At 40.5% G+C, this 18824-nt stretch overlaps 1 protein-coding gene across 1 annotated transcript in view; it reads right to left on the bottom strand.

Annotated features, from left to right (window-relative positions):
• LOC136577887 (bile salt export pump-like) overlaps positions 1-18824 on the bottom strand; it is a 113550-nt gene that overhangs the window by 14350 nt on the left and 80376 nt on the right. Inside the window, exons 18-22 of the mRNA XM_066577807.1 lie at positions 17228-17332; positions 15889-16050; positions 14477-14680; positions 12881-13122; positions 8575-8731 (exon numbers count right to left, since the gene is read on the bottom strand). Coding sequence (XP_066433904.1) covers positions 8575-8731; positions 12881-13122; positions 14477-14680; positions 15889-16050; positions 17228-17332 — 870 coding nt within the window. The remainder of the gene's footprint in view (positions 1-8574; positions 8732-12880; positions 13123-14476; positions 14681-15888; positions 16051-17227; positions 17333-18824) is intronic.

Here is an 18824-nt window from a genome sequence, read left to right as displayed (position 1 = left end):
TTTAGTATTTTCCAAGTAAGACATTTTCAATCAGGATCCAAGCTTTGAATAAATCATTTAGCCATAGAGATTGCAGTTGGTTTAGAAGGATATCTCGGCAGTATTGAATAAAGGAGGGTTTAGAGTTCCCCTTTTTTGATGTTGGCAGAGAATGTCAGATTTAACCCTGGTCTTTCTTTTTCTCCATATATAAGACTGCAGGAGACATTGAATGGTTTTAAGGTTTAAGATTAGCAGGGAAATAGGAACATTGCAAAAAAAGTATAATATTTTAGGGAGAATCGTCATCTTTATCGCCGAGATTCTGCTTAACCAAGAGATTACAAAAGTTCTTAATTTATCCAATTCACGTTTAATATAAGAAGTGAGAGGTTCAAAGTTTCTATCAAATAATTTTGAAGATGAAGATATTAAAAATCTTGCCAGTTAGAGAAGGGCGTCTTGAGCTCTATTAAATTTAAATGTGTTAGCTAAAAGGGATATCGTAGATTTCTTATTTCCCAAGCTAAGAATTTGGGACTTTGATACATTAACTTTATAATAAGAAATTTCAACAAATCAATTACCGTATATACTTGAGTATTAGCCGACCCGAGTATATGCTGAGTCAATAAGTTTTACCACAAAAAATTGGTAAAACTTATTGACTCGAGTATAAGCCGAGCTATAATCAAGTATATAGTAGGTAAAAAAAAAAAGCAATACTCACCTATCAGCTGGTGTCTGTGTCCCCAGTGCGATGCTCTCCCCGGCGGTGCGGCCAGCTGCTGCAGTCTTCTCCCTGCTGTCCTCTTCCTGGCTTGCTTTTGAAATCCCACCATCAGCTTAGATCGAGCCAATCACAGCCGGCGCTCGATAAACCAATCACAGCCATTCAGAATGACATCACTGAGGGGCTGTGATGGGTTTATCGAACGCCGGCTGTGAATGGCTGGCGCTCGATCCAATCACAGCGCTGACAGCGGGGATTTCAAAAGCAAGCCGGGGAGAAGACTGCAAGCAGCTTGCCGCACCGCTGGAGACAGCATCACGCTAGGGACACAGACGGCGTCTGATAGGGGAGTTTTGAGTTTTTTTGTTTTGTTTTTTTACCTCACTCAAGTATAAGCCGAGGGGGGCTTTTTCAGCACATTTTTTTTTGTGCTGAAAAACTTGCCTTATACTAGTGTATATACAGCAATTATGTTAGTAGCCACAGATAATAAAATGGTCGGGTTCGACAGTGCTAAAATGACATCATCTGCAAAAAGGCCTATTTTGTGATCTGTATTCCCCATCTTAATCCCAGAGATATCTTGGGAGCTTCTTATATATTTAGCAAAAGGTTGCTTAATTAAAGCAAAGATTAAAGGGGATTTGGGACACCCTTGTCAAGTGCCATTCCTATTTATAAAAGGCTTAGACATAAAGCCAGAGGAATAAACAGAAGTCTTGGGAGTATAATGTAGAAATATGGCTGCTGATAAAAAAATTTCCTCTAAACCCAAATTTTTTAAGAACGGAATGTAAATATCCCCAATGTACTCTATTGAATGGCTTCTTCGCATCCAATGACAGAAACAGAGAAGGAGTCCGATGGTTTTCAGCAATTTCAATTAAGCCCACCTGGTCATTTAGAAATAGATTCGGAAGAATATCTGAGAGTCTGAAAGCTAAAATCATGACCTAGATCAAAAATAGAATTTAGTAATGATATGGGTCTGGAGTTTGCAGGGACAATATGTGTTTTGACTGGTTTTGGAAGCATAATAATTAGAGTTGAGCGAACATACTCTTCCGAGCTTAATGCTCATTCGAGTATTAGTAAATGTGATGGTGCTCGCTACTCGAGCGAGCATGACGCCATGTTCGACCCCCACCCCAGTTTTGGCCCCTCCCTGCCGCTGACGTGTCAGATTTGACCCCTCCCCATTGCAGCGCTGTGCATGTCAACGGTAGTTTGTGGCTGGCTTAGCGGAGAAGAGAGAGAAAAAGAGAGAGAAAGAGATAGAGAGAGAGAGAAAGAGAGAGAGAAAGAGAGAAAGAGAAAGTGAGAGAAGGAGAAAGAGAGAGAGAAAGAGAAAGATAGAGAGAGAGGAAGAGAGAGAAAGTGAGAGAAAGAGAGAGAGAAAGAGAGAGCGAGAGAACACGAACACAGGAAAAAAAAAAAAGCTCAGCAACCGGCGGGTCCCGTACAAAAATGCTCGAGTATCCCATTGAAGTCAATGGGGTTCGTTTCTCGAGTTTTATGAAAAGCTCGACTCGAATAACGGAGACCCGACTGTTTTGGTGCTCGCTCATCTCTAATAATAATTAAAGCATTCAGCCCTTCAGAAGGGAAGGAACTACTTTTAACAGCATGATTAAAAATTCTCAAATGATATGGAGCAAGAATGTTGGCAAATGTGTCTCTAGTATTGATTCGTGAGGCCATCAGGCCCAGGGAATTTATTGATTTTTAGAGAGGCCATAGTGTTTAATAGAACTCTATTTAGGGATTCAATCCAATTATTTAAAAGAGATGGAAAAGAAATAACATTTAAAAATGTGTCAATAAGTAGTAAGTTGGGATCAAAAATGTTTGTGCCGTCTCTCAGATTATAGAGTGAACTGTAGTATTTAGCAGATTCCTCAGATATTTCTCAAGGATTCCTGATTTCATTATTGCGGGAGTCCGATAGATATGGGATTTGAGTTCTATCTTCTTCAGTTTTAATTCTATTAGCAAGAAGTTTAGAAGCTTTATTCCCCTGTGTATAATGAATAAGTTTCGTTTTATGGAGATGACGTTCGTATATGTTCTGCAGAAGGCTATATAGTTTAAAACAAGTCTTTTATTAACTCCAATAGAACCTTATCAGAAAATTGACTTTTATTTGAATCCTCCAAGTATTTAATATTTGTTATTTTTAAAATGCTGCTTTTAACCCCTTAATGACATGGCCCATTTTGGGCTTAAGGATGCAACGATTTTTGGCAGATTTTCATCTCCATTTTTCAAAAAAGCCATAACTTTTTTATTTTTCCGTTGAACTGGCCGTATAAGGGCTTGTTTTTTGTGTGGTGAACTGTAGTTTTTGATGGTGCCATTTTTGGGTACATAGACTATATTGTAAAACTTTTATTATTTTTTTTATTATCACAGAGAGAGAAAATGCATCAATTCTGTTGTAGAAATTTATTTATTTTTTTTAAAAAGCGTTAATTATGCAGCGTAGATGACACAATCCATTTTTTTCTGCGGGCCAGTATGATTTCAAGGATACCAAAATTCTAATTTTTTTTAGGGTTTTCCACTTTTCTTCAAAAAAACCCCTTTTTTGAATTTTTTTTTCTAAATAGCTGCATTCAAAGTCCTATAACTTTTTTATTTTCCGTGGACAGAACTCTGTGCGGGCTTATTTTTTGTGAGACGAGCTGTAGTTTGTATTGTTACCATTTTGGGGTACACACGGCTTTTTTGATCACTTTTATTGCGTTTTTTTGGGAAGCAAAATGCTAAAAAAGCGTTTTTTTTACGCTTTTTGCCATGCAACTTATTGTACATGTCGTTATGGACACGGCGATACCAAATATGTGGGGTTTTTAATTTTTAACATTTTTTTATGCTAATATGAGAAAAAGCCCAAAAAAGGGTTTTTTTTACATTTTAATTTTTTGTACATTATTTTGATCTTTTTTGACACCATTTGTGTCCCACTGAGGGACTTACACCATACCAGCTCTGATCGCTATTATAAGGCATTGCAGGACTTCTCTCCCCCAATGCCTTATTCCTTATTACAGCGATCATAGGCAATGGCAATACAGGACGCCGGTATCTGGCATCCTGTTGCTATAGCAACAAGCCGGGCTCTCTGCGATTATATCGCAAAAGCCCAATAACATCACAGAGGGAGTGAGCTCCCTCTGTGAACCCTTCCCATGCTGCGATCTACCGGCTATCAGTGACAGCTAGCTCCCGCTGCCAGATAGAGTGAGATCGCTTATGATCTTGTGCTATCCACAAGACGTAAGGGTATGTCCAGTTGCGGGAAGTATCCTGCTGCCATGTCGTACCCTTACGTCATATGGAGGGAAGGCGTTAAAAAAAGATATGACAGGTCATATCTTTTTTATGTGTTCACCAAATGGATCTGATCAATGTCTCATCAAGACTGTTTAGACTAAAGTATTCATCAAGAGTTTCCTATATTTCTTCTGAGAACATTAGGGCATTGTGAAGAGGATTATGAAGTTTCTATGGAGATGATGGAGATAAACTATAATTTTTAACACAAGAATGGATATGGGGGCCATGATTGGACCAAGTCATAAAGTTTATATGGTAAGAGCTGATTTTCTGTAATAACCATCTATCTACTAAAAAAAAATCACTACATGAGTACATTTTATGGGGATTGAAAAAAAACGTGTAATAATCACGCTCATTAACATGTTATATTCTCCAGAGATTGTATACACCTTCCTTGAAAATCATATCCTGAATATTGTGAGTTTGATCAATCTAAAATGTGACACTTCTATCAAAAGAGCAGTTGGGGACTATATTGAAGTCACCACAGACAATCAGAGAAACTTTTTTTTAAGTCTACTAAGATGATCTAATACATCATGCCCAAAAGTAACTTGTTTAGCATTTGGGGAATAAAGTGTTATTGATTAGATAAATCATAATGATAAATCTGCCTTCATCATCTGTAATTACTTTGATGCATCCAAGTGCGAAGGTTTGTTTGAACGCAATAACAACACCTTTTTTCGTCATTAGCATATTAGAAAAAATATATGGAAAAATAGGTTTTGGTTGTAATTGTATCTGCAGCATTTAAGTGATTTTCTTGAGCACAGGAAATATCATATTTTTGTCTATTAACTTCTTTCCAAAAAAGTATTAGTTTGTGAGGCTGTTAAGGACCTTAACATTTAAGGAACATATCTTAAACACCATTTATCAGGTTGGGATAGTGAGCTGTGCAGTCTCTGCATAGATCGTATTGAAGGATCTTTCAATTCCCTCCAGTAACCTGTAACAGGAGGTAGTTTGGATTTTAACAATATCACATCTATGTTAGTAGAGAATGACATAAGCCAAAAAGATAGACCAAATGCAATAAAAGAGAACAAAACAGGCTGCATTTTATCATCAGTCCTGGTTCTACATGAACCAATATAGGAAACACAAGTGAATAATTATTATATCTGTGTTAAGGGGTTAACACCAACAGAAAAAGAACCTTTACCCTTTGTTTGAAGAAAAGTCAAAGCACCATGACCTAAACATATATTTAAGAGTATATACGGTAGGAAGACAAGGAGAATTGAGTATTAACCCAATTCGCAGACAGAAAAAAAGATAGGGAATTTAAAGTTGAAGAACTATTTTTGGGTCACTTTAGTCCATTATTGGTTAAGCAAAGAAGGCCTTTTCTTAGGTGATGCTTTGGATTCTTCTTGAAGAAGGACAAGGGACCACTTAACAAATATGTTTTCCGCTTCCTTAGGAGAAGAGATACTATGGATAATGCCGTTTTTGAAGCTCACTCGTTTCACAGGCAAGCCCCATTTGTAGGACATTTTCTTATCTCTTGGAATTTTTGTATATCTAGCAAATTCTCTGAAAGAGCATAGAAAAGGGAATTCTTTTGAAAGCAATCTGGAAGGTTTTTGGCTTGTGAGGAAGCCCTTAAAGGGCGTCTTTGAAATGCTAAGAATATATTCTAACAAGTACGTTCTAGGAACTCCTGATGGCGTGATTTTAAGGCTTAGAAACTCTGTAGGCTCTATTGATCATTAAATTACGTGAGCATTAGGGAGGATAGCAACAAAGAGATCACTAAGGAATTTTATATGTTTAGAATTGCTGATTGTCTTTTGGGATGTTTATGGATCCGACATTATTTCTCCTTGATCTGTCTTCCAGGTCTGCTAATTTCAGTTTTATAGCTGCAATATCCTCCTCTACTTCATTGTGAACATCCACCAGAGAATTATGAGCTACTACAAACTCCTCCATTTTTTCTTCTAGGTAGGAGGTACACTTGCCTTAAGCTATAATATCTACATGAATGGATGAGCCAGCTCCCCTTATGTCTCTTTGAATTGTATCTTTTAAATCTTCGAATATAGCTTTTAGCACATCGGGTGAAATGTGATCAGAGTCTGTTAGGTGTATGAATTGGAGAGGCTGTATTTGGTAACTCATCATGCTGTAGCTGGAGAGAGTTGTGTTTAGTTGGGGAGGTTGTGTTCATGTCTTGTAATGGATATGAGGAGGTAGTAATTTCTTGAATAGAGTTCTCAAGCTTTAGAGTGGGATGCAAAACATTCTTAGTGGTTTTAGAGGGATTTTTTCAAGAAGTTTTACTGGGGCATGCCCATGGATTGGCTTTAGTTTATACTTGAAGCGTATCAGCTAGAAATCTGTGTGTCAGTATGAAAATTATATTTAAATGCCTACTAGCGGTCGCTGATTTTTCCACGCGAATGCACTGTGGATCATCCGTGCTGAAAAAAAATGCTAGCCCAAAGTGCCTGCCTTCCCCCTCCTCCCCACCTCCCTGCTTGGTTTCCAAGCAACCAGAGAGGTATCTGCCTACAAATCTGCAATGCATCTGCGGATTACTCGCTTCCATAGAGATCAATGGAGCCCATCCACAACCGCAAATCAAATTCGCAGGTATTAATTGAAGTGCAGACGCCCCATGCTTCCCTATGGGAGCTTGAACTGTGGATTCCGCAATTCAAATCCGCCTGTGGACATTGGGCCTAAAATCCCAATTACACGGGACGACTGTCAGGCAAACAATGCCAGACACTCGTCCCTGCATGTACTCGCTCCCACTTACAGGAGTGAGTATCGTTGGCTTGCAGCAGGACGGCTGGAGCAGATTTCTCTCCTCGCTCTCCCCCACCCATCTCCATTCACTTAACACAGCGGCTGTTCAGTACTGAACGGCTGCTGTTTGCACTGAACGATCATCGTTCAGATCATAGTTTCGGTTGCATAAAATCCTGAACAATGATCGTTCAGTGTAAACGGCAGCCGTTCAGTACTGAACAGCTGCTGTGTTAAGTGAATGGAGAGGGGCAGGGGCGAGCGAGGACTGAAATTTTCTCCAGCCATCCCAGCCCCCTGCTGGCCACTCTGTCAGAGAGCCAGCGATACTCGCTCCTGTGTGACAGCATGAGAGTGAGTACACACAGGGACAAGTTTTGGGCATCGTTTGCCCGAAATCCATCCTGTGTAAATGGAGCTTTAGTTTACTGAGAGCCCCTGGTCTTGATTCTTTTCATCGGATTGGGTGTCAGTACGTATGGCAGGCTAGAGGAGTTCCAGCCAATTATTGCCAGAGAAGTGTGGCATAGTGTTGGTATTCATGGTTGAATATAATGGGGTCTGACAGGCCGGCCGGCACATTATTAGCCTTGATATTCCCTGAGGATGCCAGGAAGCTGGCAAAACATGTTGGGAGACTAACAGCAGTGTTTACAACACAGTTTGACTGTGTTTTGCCCTCTACTATGAGTGCTTCTTTAATGATTCCCCTTGAAACTGAGGAGGGGATTTGAGTCTTCTACTCGATAGTTCATAGGGAGCCTGGGCAGTTCTTCACCTGCATATCCTTGTGATGATGATGATTGTGATTATATATTTCAAGCATTTTCTGAGGAGGGAGTTTGAATTTTCCACTCATATCCCTGAGAAATAGGGCAAATCTATACTCTCATACAGGTGCGCTTATTTGTTTCAGGCAGCCAGCAATTTGGATTTTTACTCCTTAGAAGGTTAATTTAAATTTATATCTAATAAAAGTTATATTTTAGGGAACTTCGTATATGCTTTTGGCATTTGTTTTCACTTTAAGTCATTTATGACCCTTGCCGAGCTTCCACGCTCTGATCAGTCTTTGTACTCTCCAGAGGTTGCAAAAGAGCACAGAGGGAACCTACTTTTTTTCTTAGAAGCCAGAACGGCTTTCTTTTGAGGCTCCGAGGTTAAGCCATAAACCCCAATGTTGCATTCTTTCTAAAACCAATATTATACACCTAGAGCATATAGAACTAGTGAATCAAGGAAATATTAACATTGTGTTGTCAAAAAAGTGAAGAAAAACTTGTGTCCAAATCCAGTATATTACAACAGGTCAGAAAAGGGAGTCTATGAAAACATATCAGCAATAATGGAGCTTTGAAACAATTAGGATCCGCTCACAACATGTTTTCATCTGTAGATAAGCCACTCGAGGGGTCTGGCTGTAATGGATTTTGTAACTGACATTGCACATTTTTAGTCATTCTACACTTTTGGGACTAAATTTCATAGCTTTTGCTTCCTGGAGGATATGGAGCCTGAATGTGCACGTTTGTGGATGGGACAATTCCCACTTTGGTGCTTTGTATGAGGCATTGGAATGTGAAAGCTGTTTAGTGACATCTGTGAGGAAAATAATGACTACGGCACGAGATAAAAAAGGCTAAAAGGAGCATACATTTCCATCAGAATTACTGCTCAGATGTGTTTTCTTTGTGTCTGTGTGACCGCCAATATTTTATTGAACGGTGGTTCGATTTATAAAAAGGAGAGAAACTTACCCATTTATCACCATCTGGGCTGTAGACGCTGGTCTTAGGGATGCGGTCTAATAACTTGAAGAATTGAATAGCTGCAATTTTTGCTTTGGCGTAATCTGGAGTAAAGGATGATGCCCTTCCCAGGGCAGTGCCACTTGTGACTATGGCAGATATAACTCTGAAGAAGAAAGATCAATCAATCAGATCAAGTTTCTGAGGGAGTACTTTTTCTTTATTAAAGGGCTATTAGTACAATTGACTTTCATCACCTATCCATAGGATAGTTTATAAAAGTCTGATTGGTGGGGATCTCACTGCTGAGACCCTCACCAATTTCAAAAATGGAGGTCCTATGTTCCCCTCTTCTCCTCACTTTAGGCTCACTGCACCCCCCACAGTGACATGGAGTTGCAATGAGGAGGAGAGAGGGCACAGAGCTCCTGTTAGGATCGGTGGCAGCAGTGGGACCCCCATGAATATGACTTTTATTGCCTATTATATGGATAGGCAATAGAAGTTAATCTTGTAAATAGATCTTTAACCTATTCCTGACTTCCCATAGACTATAAATGTCCAGATGGCTCATGCCTGGTGAGGAAGGGTGATAAAACTTCTGGTCAGTAAGTGGTTAACAGAGGTTGTATTCTTTCCATCAATCCCTACTTCATATGTTTTATTAGGGTATGTTTAGCTAATTGGGCAGCAACTGTTATTAGCAAAAATGAAAACTACATGGATAGAAGGAAAGATCATGGTAAACAACATCCCCATAGACAGACATCCAATGATTTCATTCTTTTGTCCAACCTGGACAGCCCCTTAACCCTTTCCAATCCACTGTCTGACATCTTCCTACATTCTGATTGAAGCTTGTACAGCTCCAATGTCAGACGATGTCCGACAGGGTATTCTTACTGTCTATTGCCAGCCACTTTGCTGTCAGAGCCTCTCTGACGCACACATGATGGGTTTAGCCAGCAGATGGCACCATTGTATACCTGCAAAAAGAGAAAGCCTTTTAGGAAACCCTGAATCCAAAATGGATTGGAAAGGATTAAAGGTTATAGTATGGGCACCACTTGCAAACTTAAATTTTTCAATGCATCTAAAATATAAAAAAATGAAACAACTTGCAAATATGTTGGTTGAAAATTTCCTATCATTTTGTGTCTACAGACTAATGTGTCTCTGTGGCTACAGACTACAAACAAAGCTTATGTAGTCTGATCCTGCAGTTATACTACCTTCCATCTGTCTTCTACTTCTTTCTAACCTTCACATATACTATTATCAAAAAGTAAGGAGGTATGACTGCAGGATCACAATGTACAGGATTAGTTTTGAGTCTGTAACCCTACAAAAGTCTGCATAGAAGCTGCATAGGCAAAGCAGTAGGATAATTGTAATCATGATTATTTACAAGGCTTCATCATTTTTATTCTAGATACATAGGAGCATTAAGAAAAATGGATGCAAGTATGAACATAACCTTTAAAGGAGTGCTGTGACTATGCAGTTTATGTAGGCTTAACGGAATGCCAGTGCATCATTCCATTAACGCATGCCTAACATTTCAGATGACTTTGCAGAATAAGTAGCCATGTACATGAAATAAATAGTATATCTGGCCATTATATTGTATTATTTTTTTCCCCCTCTCTACAGGCTGTATCTCCAATTCTCAGTTTTTCCTGAGTTGACGGCTGGAGACTAGCTGCTAAGCTATCTCCTTTACACTGCACGCAAAGAAGAGGATATCCTGCTCCCCTATTACTATCTTTCATATAGAAAGAAGCAGCAGCATGGAAGACATTGTACAGCAGTACTGAGCAGTGTAGATGAGATTCCCAAAGCTGTGAGACTAAATACTTCTTATTAGCTGCAGTGACATTTTTGAGCATTTCTCTCCACTTCTCTCTCACTGAGCTTCTATCCCCTCCCCTCTCCATACACCTCTTTCGGTAACATATAATCTAATCTGCTCTGTAAATGACTAAATGAGCTGTTAGTCTGTTTTATCAAGACAGATTTTAGCAGTTTTTCAGAGTGAGTTAATAGTCTTAGTAGCAGGAGGAAAGTAGCCTGGTAAGTGGAGAAAGAAACATTTTCTCTGATAAGATATATTACAAAGTTTTTTCTATTTGCCTGTACTATTGATTTATACAAAGCTTGTTGACTCAGTGTCTATTTAACATCAACATGAAGGAAGGGAGTGATAATGTTTTAAATAGAAGGCAGACACAGGTCCATGCTCATTTCACTGGACCCTATACCAGTACAATAATTATGTGCTTAAAGGGGTTGTACCATAATTACAAGTTATCTCACTGCTAAGATCCCCACGAGTCCTGAATAAGGGGATCCCATGTCCCCACCCTCCTCACTGTGGCCTACTGCCCCCCCTGCAGTGAGTAAGAGACTGAATGGAGCAATGGTCACACAAGTGTGGTGCCACTTCATCCACCCCATTAAAATGAATGGAGTGGTGGCCGCATATGCTAGGCCAGCACTCCGTTTACTGTAATGTCATTGTAGGTCAGAGAAGCACCCCTGCAGTGAAGAGAAGAGGAGGGCATTGGATCGCTGTTCTCAGGATTGGTGGGGGTCTCAGTGATGAAGCTCCCACCGATCAACAAGTTATGCCCTAGCCTGTGGATAGAGAATAACTTGTAATTCTGGTACAACCCCTGTAATAACATATAATATGCATGTTAATGCGTGTTGCTGTGTACCCATTCACTATATGCAATAAAGGCAAGAGTTTTACTAATAGAGCAAGCATTTTAATTCTACGTCTATGCAAATCGATATCAGAGGAATAATATTTGTCTTTTGATACAATTCTTATTGTAAGATTTGGGATGGAAAAATCTCAGTAAATGATGGTTATAAAGGTTATAATCATCCTTAGTTAAGGAGGTTTGGCTGATTACTTGGCGTTCTATTGCTGAAACCCCTAGTTGTCAGTGTAATCTGTGGAGGAATCTAGCAGCTATTGTTCAATTTCCCTGCAGTGCCCCCACAGGGGACATCAAGAATTTCAAAGATGCCAGTAAAGTCTATGGGATAGTCAAGGGATGCACAGACATGCTGGGTCCTTCACAACCAGAGATGCTCTTTGTGGTTGTTCTCCAGATAGTATTTGAGGGTCCTGAACACATGACCCCTCCTCTATTAATGCAGAATTCCCTAAAGTCTAAAAATAAATGTTTTAAACAAGAAAACCCTTTTAACAACTTACATGATCAATTTGATACTGGGCAGAGGTTCACAATCTGCAGCCTGGGGGCCACATGTGACCTGTGATGCCACTCTGTGAATCCCCCAACCATCTACTTACAGTCTGGTGGCTACGCACATATATTTTCCATGCAAGAGGAGTGGTTTGCAGAAGGGACAGGTTAGCATTAGTGATGCACTGGGTGGCCATCTCTGGAGATCCCCAGTTATTATCCAAATGGGGATCTCTTGACATCTGTTTGATACTACAAAAAGGATTCGATGAGGTGGAGCAATGTCCACGGATGTGCGTAGCTATCTTCATTGTAGTTTATGAAAGTAATTAAACATTTGGCTGTTTCAGAATTCACATAAACTGCAACAATGATTTCTACATGCATCGTATTTTCCATGCAAACAGAGGAGAAAGGGACCCTCATTCTACCGCTGGGTAGATATCCCAGAAGTGGAACCTGTACCTATCAGGCATTTGATATTCCATAAGTGTCTCATATGGTAATGCCCCACAAGTTTTACCCTATCCACAGGACAGAAATAACTGGCTGATGGGTGGAGGACTCACCACTAAGATCCCCACTGATCCAGGGAATTGGGATCCTTTATCCCCCTCTGCCTGTCACTGCAGAGTCACTTTACATCTTGTAGTGATGTCATAATGTGTGGAGCGCTGGCTGAGCATGCACAGCCACCACTCCATTCATTTCAATGGGGCTGACGGAACTACCCAAGCACTTGCTGCTTGGCTATCTCCAGGAGTGCCATTGAAAATTAAGCACCAGTGTGCCTGCATGACCGATGCTCAAACCAATCTCCTCCTGAATGGTGGGGGAGGAAGCCTGCAGTGAGGAAGACAGAGGACACAAGACCCCCTTTCTTGGAATCAGTGGGGGTCACAGCAGTGAGACCCCCACCAATCAGCAAGTTATCTACTATCCTGTAGAGAGTGGATAGCATGTGATTCTGGTACAACCCCTTTAAGTTTTATTGTGACCCATGTGATTATCAGACTAAACCAATGTAGCCCCCAAACCAGAAAACGTTGTGTTCACCTTGATATAGGGTAATAATAGAAAAATATGTATAATACCTGAAAACCACAGTGTAGTTAATCCCATCCACATTGACTAAAAATCCTCCAAATCTAAACGAGGCTGCATAAGCCATAAAAATGACGCACTGAGCAAAGCCGAAACAGGCGCCATAAACATGAGCCTTTTTTACTGCCGCCTTGTACGGCATCTCCAGCTCCTTCTCGTAGAGTTGTACAAACATGTTCTCCTTTCCCAATCCTGCAACCGTACGAATATTACCAATAGCTTCACTGGAGACCTAGATGGAAGAAAAATAATATTTTAATGAACTTTGGATCATTTTTGTATCTTCTTTCTAGCGTTTTGGGATAAAGCCACCGTCAATGTTACTGACATGACATTTGACCTAGAGCACATAAAGCTCATTTACTCGGAATGATAAGATTTTCTGACATTTGGCTTATTTACATCTATAAAGGGCTTTGCAGGGGGGAAAAAAGACAATCTAAATTGGCTTGACGTCTCTTGGACTACATCCAGATAATTCTGCTTACACAGCAATAACAACACAAATGTGAAAAATGAAAGAGTTAACACTTTATACTAAAATTAAAACCAGTTTTACTGTAGCAAGCCAAATTATTTTCAGTGCTGCAAACTTTACGAGATTTTTATGGCATTCTCTTTAAGTAAATGATAACCAAAATGTATTTTTTGTGACTCCCCGAGCTATGTGGATGATAGTTAAAGTGTAATTAAATTCTACTTTTTCCATCTCTCCCCTTTAGACTTGAGGCTCTCTACATGTGATACGTGTTCTTTAAGTGGCACTAATTAAAATATGTATTTTTAATGTAAGACTTTATGAGCAGACTGGCCTGCACTACTGGATCATCATTATAACATGAAGAAGGTTTGATATGTCCGTTAATATCAAGGAGATGTACTCAGAGGTAACAATGAGGTAGTTATATTTAGAGTAGGTCATTACACTTCATATATTTCTTAATTTTAGAATACCTAATCGCGGAATATAATACTTACAATTTTCAGGTCAATGTGCTCAAAGTTACTCAAACTTCTAAGATTATCTTTTTAGCATTTTAATTGTTTTGTGGAAAGATTTGGAAAAGGTTTTTTTAAAATATATTTTAATATTGTTCAATTTTTATTTTAATATTAAAAATATTATTTCACTTACATTTTACATTTAATTTTCCGGCTCCTTAGGGCCTGTGCAATCATTTGATCACATCTACAATACACTGCAGTACTTTAGTATTGCAGTATATTGTATTTTTCCAGTTCACAAATTAAGCACTGTCATAGGCAGGACTTAATATGGTTAAATACATGGCAGCCTTAGGAGCCACACATATAAGCTGTTGACCACACATATAAGCAGTCAAACAGCTCTTACTTTGACTGTTTGTGAAGGGTGTTGATTGTCAGAAACAGCCGGTACCTGCTGAATATGCCACCGTCTCTCTTTTCAGTTGTGCTGCAAACCTACCCTGCAACTCTGTAATGTACATGTGCATCACACAGGGTAATGGGTTACCTGTCTCTCTAGATAGTAATTTCCTATATTAATATCATTATGTTATATGCAGTTTTACTCAGTTGATACATAAGTGCTCTGATTGAATTACCTTTCCAGCTTCTTCCAGTGCTTTTTTGTCTTGATTTGCGAACCCTGTAAGCATTTTAGCTTGAAAAACTCCAGACAATCCAATTAAAGGAAGGAAACATAAGACAACTAAACTCAACTTCCAGCTGAAGTAGAACGCAATGATCAACGAAGCTCCGATATTTGTTAGGGAGTTCACAATCATTCCTATCTGGGATCCAGTAGCCTAAATAAGAAAATAGTCCAAGTAAATGGAGAAGGGTTTCTGTGATACAACCAGTCATGAGCTGCATGAGCTGTGTTAGATTATGGGCTGAAGACATTTTATACAGATACATTAATGTACTAGGGGAATATCAGCAGTAAGGAGTCCACATATACCACTATATAATGCATCAATAGGTCAAAGTTATTCTTGTGTAAATACCACCAGTCGTTTTCCCAAAGTCATCTATGGGAAACGGATAAGAATTTGGTATCTTAAAGGAATACTCCAGACAAAACTGATACAGAACATTGCATTATGCCTATTGCAGGACTTAAAGGGGTTATCTCAAAATCTAAAGCTATTCCTTATTCACAGGATAAGGGATAACTTTACAATTAGTGGGGGTCTCACCAGTGAGACCCCCACCGATCCTAAGAATGGGGGCCACACGTCCCCCCTCAGAGGCGTAACTTGAAGCTCCCGGGCCCTGATGCAAAACTTGTAACAGGGCCCCCAACTATAATGCTTTACTCATAGTACTGGGTTACCTATATGGAGTAGAGAGGCCTTATGGGCCCCCTAAGGCTCCAGGGCCCGGGTGCAACCGCATCCCCTGCATCCTCTATAGTTAGGCCCCTGATCCCCCTCCTCCTGTGGGGGCCTTTAGAAGTGAGAAGCAGATTGAACAGAGCGGGGTTGGGTATACATGGAATCACTCCATTCATTTTCAATGTGACTGCCAGACATAGCCGAGTACAAGCGCTCAGTAATTTCTGTTAGCCCCATTGAGATTGTGATTATCAGGGCTGTATAATGGGATAAAAACACATTTGAAACTGCCCTTAGACAGTGTTATACACCATTTTTAATGGTATTGGTGAAGGTCCAGTTTGTTTTGAACCAATTTTGACCTTTCCGCCAAAATTTGATAAACCGAACTTTAGAAAAATTCGCTCATCACTAGTTCCCAGGATCTGTAGGGTTCTCAGCTGAGAGACCCCATCAATCCTACAGTTATCATCTACCCTGTGGATAGGGGATAACGTTAGATTTTAGGATAACACCTTTAAGGTGCAGTGCATGATACAGCCCTGTACTAATCATGGCATATTGTACTAGTTTTGCCCTAATCTTTCACATTTTATGCAACAAAAGGGATTTGCATGGAACCAACAACAAGAGCAGCAGTGCAGCAAGAAGTACAGTAATACACAGCTTTATGGTACCCCTTGAACTTGAGAAGCATCAGTGGCAAGTCTGGTGGTCAGAGCTCCCGGACTGTTATTAGCATCATCATACCATCCAATTTCTTGGCCAAGCATAGCCTGGAAACCCACTCTTCTCAATCTCCGGGTCAGAAGCTCTCCAGATTTGGCAAAGGCAAAGCCCTAGAAATAATAATCATATGTATCATTTGAATCCACACAGCATATAAGGAACTTAACTTCATGCTAAAGGAAGTACAAGGGTGTTACCATATGACGAGCAATAGTATAATAGACGTGAACACTGGGCCATTTCCCATTGACTTCCCAAATGTGGGTCTATGTGAAAAAACATTAATAGCATGTCGTATTCATGTCCATGAGAAATAGCTCATGCCAACACGTCAATGGGCTGTTGTCCATGTGTATCGGACAGCACGTGGACTGGTATTCGCGTGCTGTTGGATGTGAGTTGCACCTGAGGTTCTTGGGCGCAACTTGTACCGTGTTTCCCAGAAAATAAGACCCTGTCTTATATTAATTTTGCCCAAAAATAGGCACATCGCCTTATTTTCGGGGGTGGGGGGGTGTCTTATTAATACTTACCTAGCAGCTGTGGTCTGGGTCCCTTCCGCTGGTCTGTGAAGTACCGTAGTTCCACAGGGCTTCATGCACTCCGCGGCCGCCGACAGTGCATTACTTCCTGGTTGCGGTATTCATAAATTCCGCCTACAGGAAACCCTGGCTGTGATTAGCCAGCGAGCGCTGTTCTCAGTCAATCAATGCAGTGCTCGCTGAACCAACGTGATTGGCTTAAAGCAACACCGCTTTCAGCCAATCACAGCTGTTATGTTGGTTTAGTGAGCACTGTGACTCGCTGAGAGCAGCACTGCTTTTAGCCAATTACAGCCGTCACGTTGGTTCAGTGAGCGAGTGCATTGATTGGCCGAGAGCAGCGCTCGCTGGCCAATCAGAGATATCGCTTCCTGGAGGCAGAATTCACTAACGCCGCAACCAGGAAGTGATGTTCTGTTGGCGGCTGAGGAGTACAGGAAACTTTGCAGACCAGCGGGAAGGACCTGGACGGTGCCTGCTAGGTAATGTATTTATATTTTTTTAAATGTAGTTTGGCTAGGGCTTATTTTCAGGGTAGGGCTTACATTACAGACCTCTCCGAAAATAGCCGCAAATCAGAGTAGGGCTTATTTTCGGGGAAACACGGTGCCTATGGCTAGTGTGCACCTCGTCTGAGAAATGAGAGTGTAACCACAGGGACTGATATGAATGGTGAAAATCTCTGTACATGACCGCAGCCAGAGTATGTCAGCACCATGCAAGGAATACTGTATCGTAGACTCACCTGTAGGAACTGGGTGACCAAAGATACCGCTGCAATTATAACAAACAGAAGGCAGATCCCGTTAATCTCTTTGGTTTGCTGAGCTTCATCCGACAGCGAAAAAGTCTGAAACACAACAAGCAAACACATGAAATATACGGCCGTTATTGTGCTTTCTCTAAGGGCTCCTGCACACTTGCGTTTCTCTTGCGCGTTTTTTACACGCAATATCGCTGCGTTTTTTTCCCGCGAATGTCAATAGCACTTTCTAATGTTAAAAATGCATTGCAAGTTGGTGCTTTGCGTTTTTTGTGCGATGTGTTCTTAACATTAGAAAGTCCCATTAACATTCGTGTGAAAAATAACAGCGATATCGCGTGAAAAAACACAAGTGTGCAGTGGGCATCTTCAGAAAGCCATATTTGCGTACGTAAAATATACCCACGCAATGCGCAGAGAATAGAACGCTTTCTCATGAAAGTGTTTTGCGCATATATTCCGTGCGCTTGCAAAAAAATAGGACTTGTTCTATTTTTCTATTTAAATCTGTGGGAGGTGCGCAAATGCGCAATACGCTGTGCAAGTCCATGATAGATAGAACACATGTGGATCTCAGTAGACAAAACAGCATTTAACCAGGAGGATTCCTGCGTATTTGTTCATCAAAATGACGGTCCCTTTTGTGCATTTTTCGTGCAAATAAACTCACTGCATATTTGCATTCCCAAAAATACCTCAGAATGGCCAAAATACGCAGTAAATAGGCAATTTCCGGTTTGTGAATACGCTGCATATTCATAGACTCCTGCTTATGCGAGTTCCTTCCCACTGACTTTTTGCGCTGTGAGGGTTGTGCGATCGCGCACGTATTGGTGCTGTTAACTTTCAATGCTGCCGGAAACCATTCAAATCAGCGTGGGGCACTCCTGCGCTAATTAGTCCTTTGTATTATCCACTTCCTTGTGAAATTGCGCAGTTCATTGTGCAGGGATCAGGTGCACATTTGCACATCCCCATAGACCCCTATGATTCCTTAGGTGTGCAGATGCGCGCAAAAAAGAGCAAGTCGCATTTATGTTTTGCGCACGCATTTCGATAGTGATGATGAACTCATTGAAAACAATGGGATCTATTGTCTGCGCAATGTGCTTGCATATTTTGCATGCGCAAATGTGCTCGTGTGAATAAGCCCTTATAATCAGCTATTCTGTACATTTTAGAAAAAATGAAGGAGGGGGTTACATGGGCGGATACGTATTTGCGCGTGCATGAGCGCAGCGTTTTTGTGGAATGAATGATGCTTCTTTGGGCATGAATCCGTGTATTTTACTGTTCTTTTTCCACATGCAAGGAATGTGAATTTGCGCACAGAAAAAAAAATAGAATAAAAATACACCAATTGAATTGGCTAATTAGTCTGATGAGTTCCAGATTTGTTCTTTTACCTACTCAATTACGTAGCGTTCACACATCTCCTAGCGTATTTTGTGTGCACCCCTATTGGGACTTTCGGTGCGCAAATTCTCCAAGAACCATAAAAAAAACTGGTGTTTGGTTGTACTCCTGGGACCTGTGGTTCTCCTGGTTTCCTGGGCCACACTGCTGCAGGTGTGGTTGA

This window comes from Eleutherodactylus coqui, chromosome 8, assembly GCF_035609145.1.
Source record: "Eleutherodactylus coqui strain aEleCoq1 chromosome 8, aEleCoq1.hap1, whole genome shotgun sequence".
Taxonomy (NCBI): Eukaryota; Metazoa; Chordata; class Amphibia; order Anura; family Eleutherodactylidae; genus Eleutherodactylus; species Eleutherodactylus coqui.
This window is presented reverse-complemented; position numbering and strand designations above follow the sequence as displayed.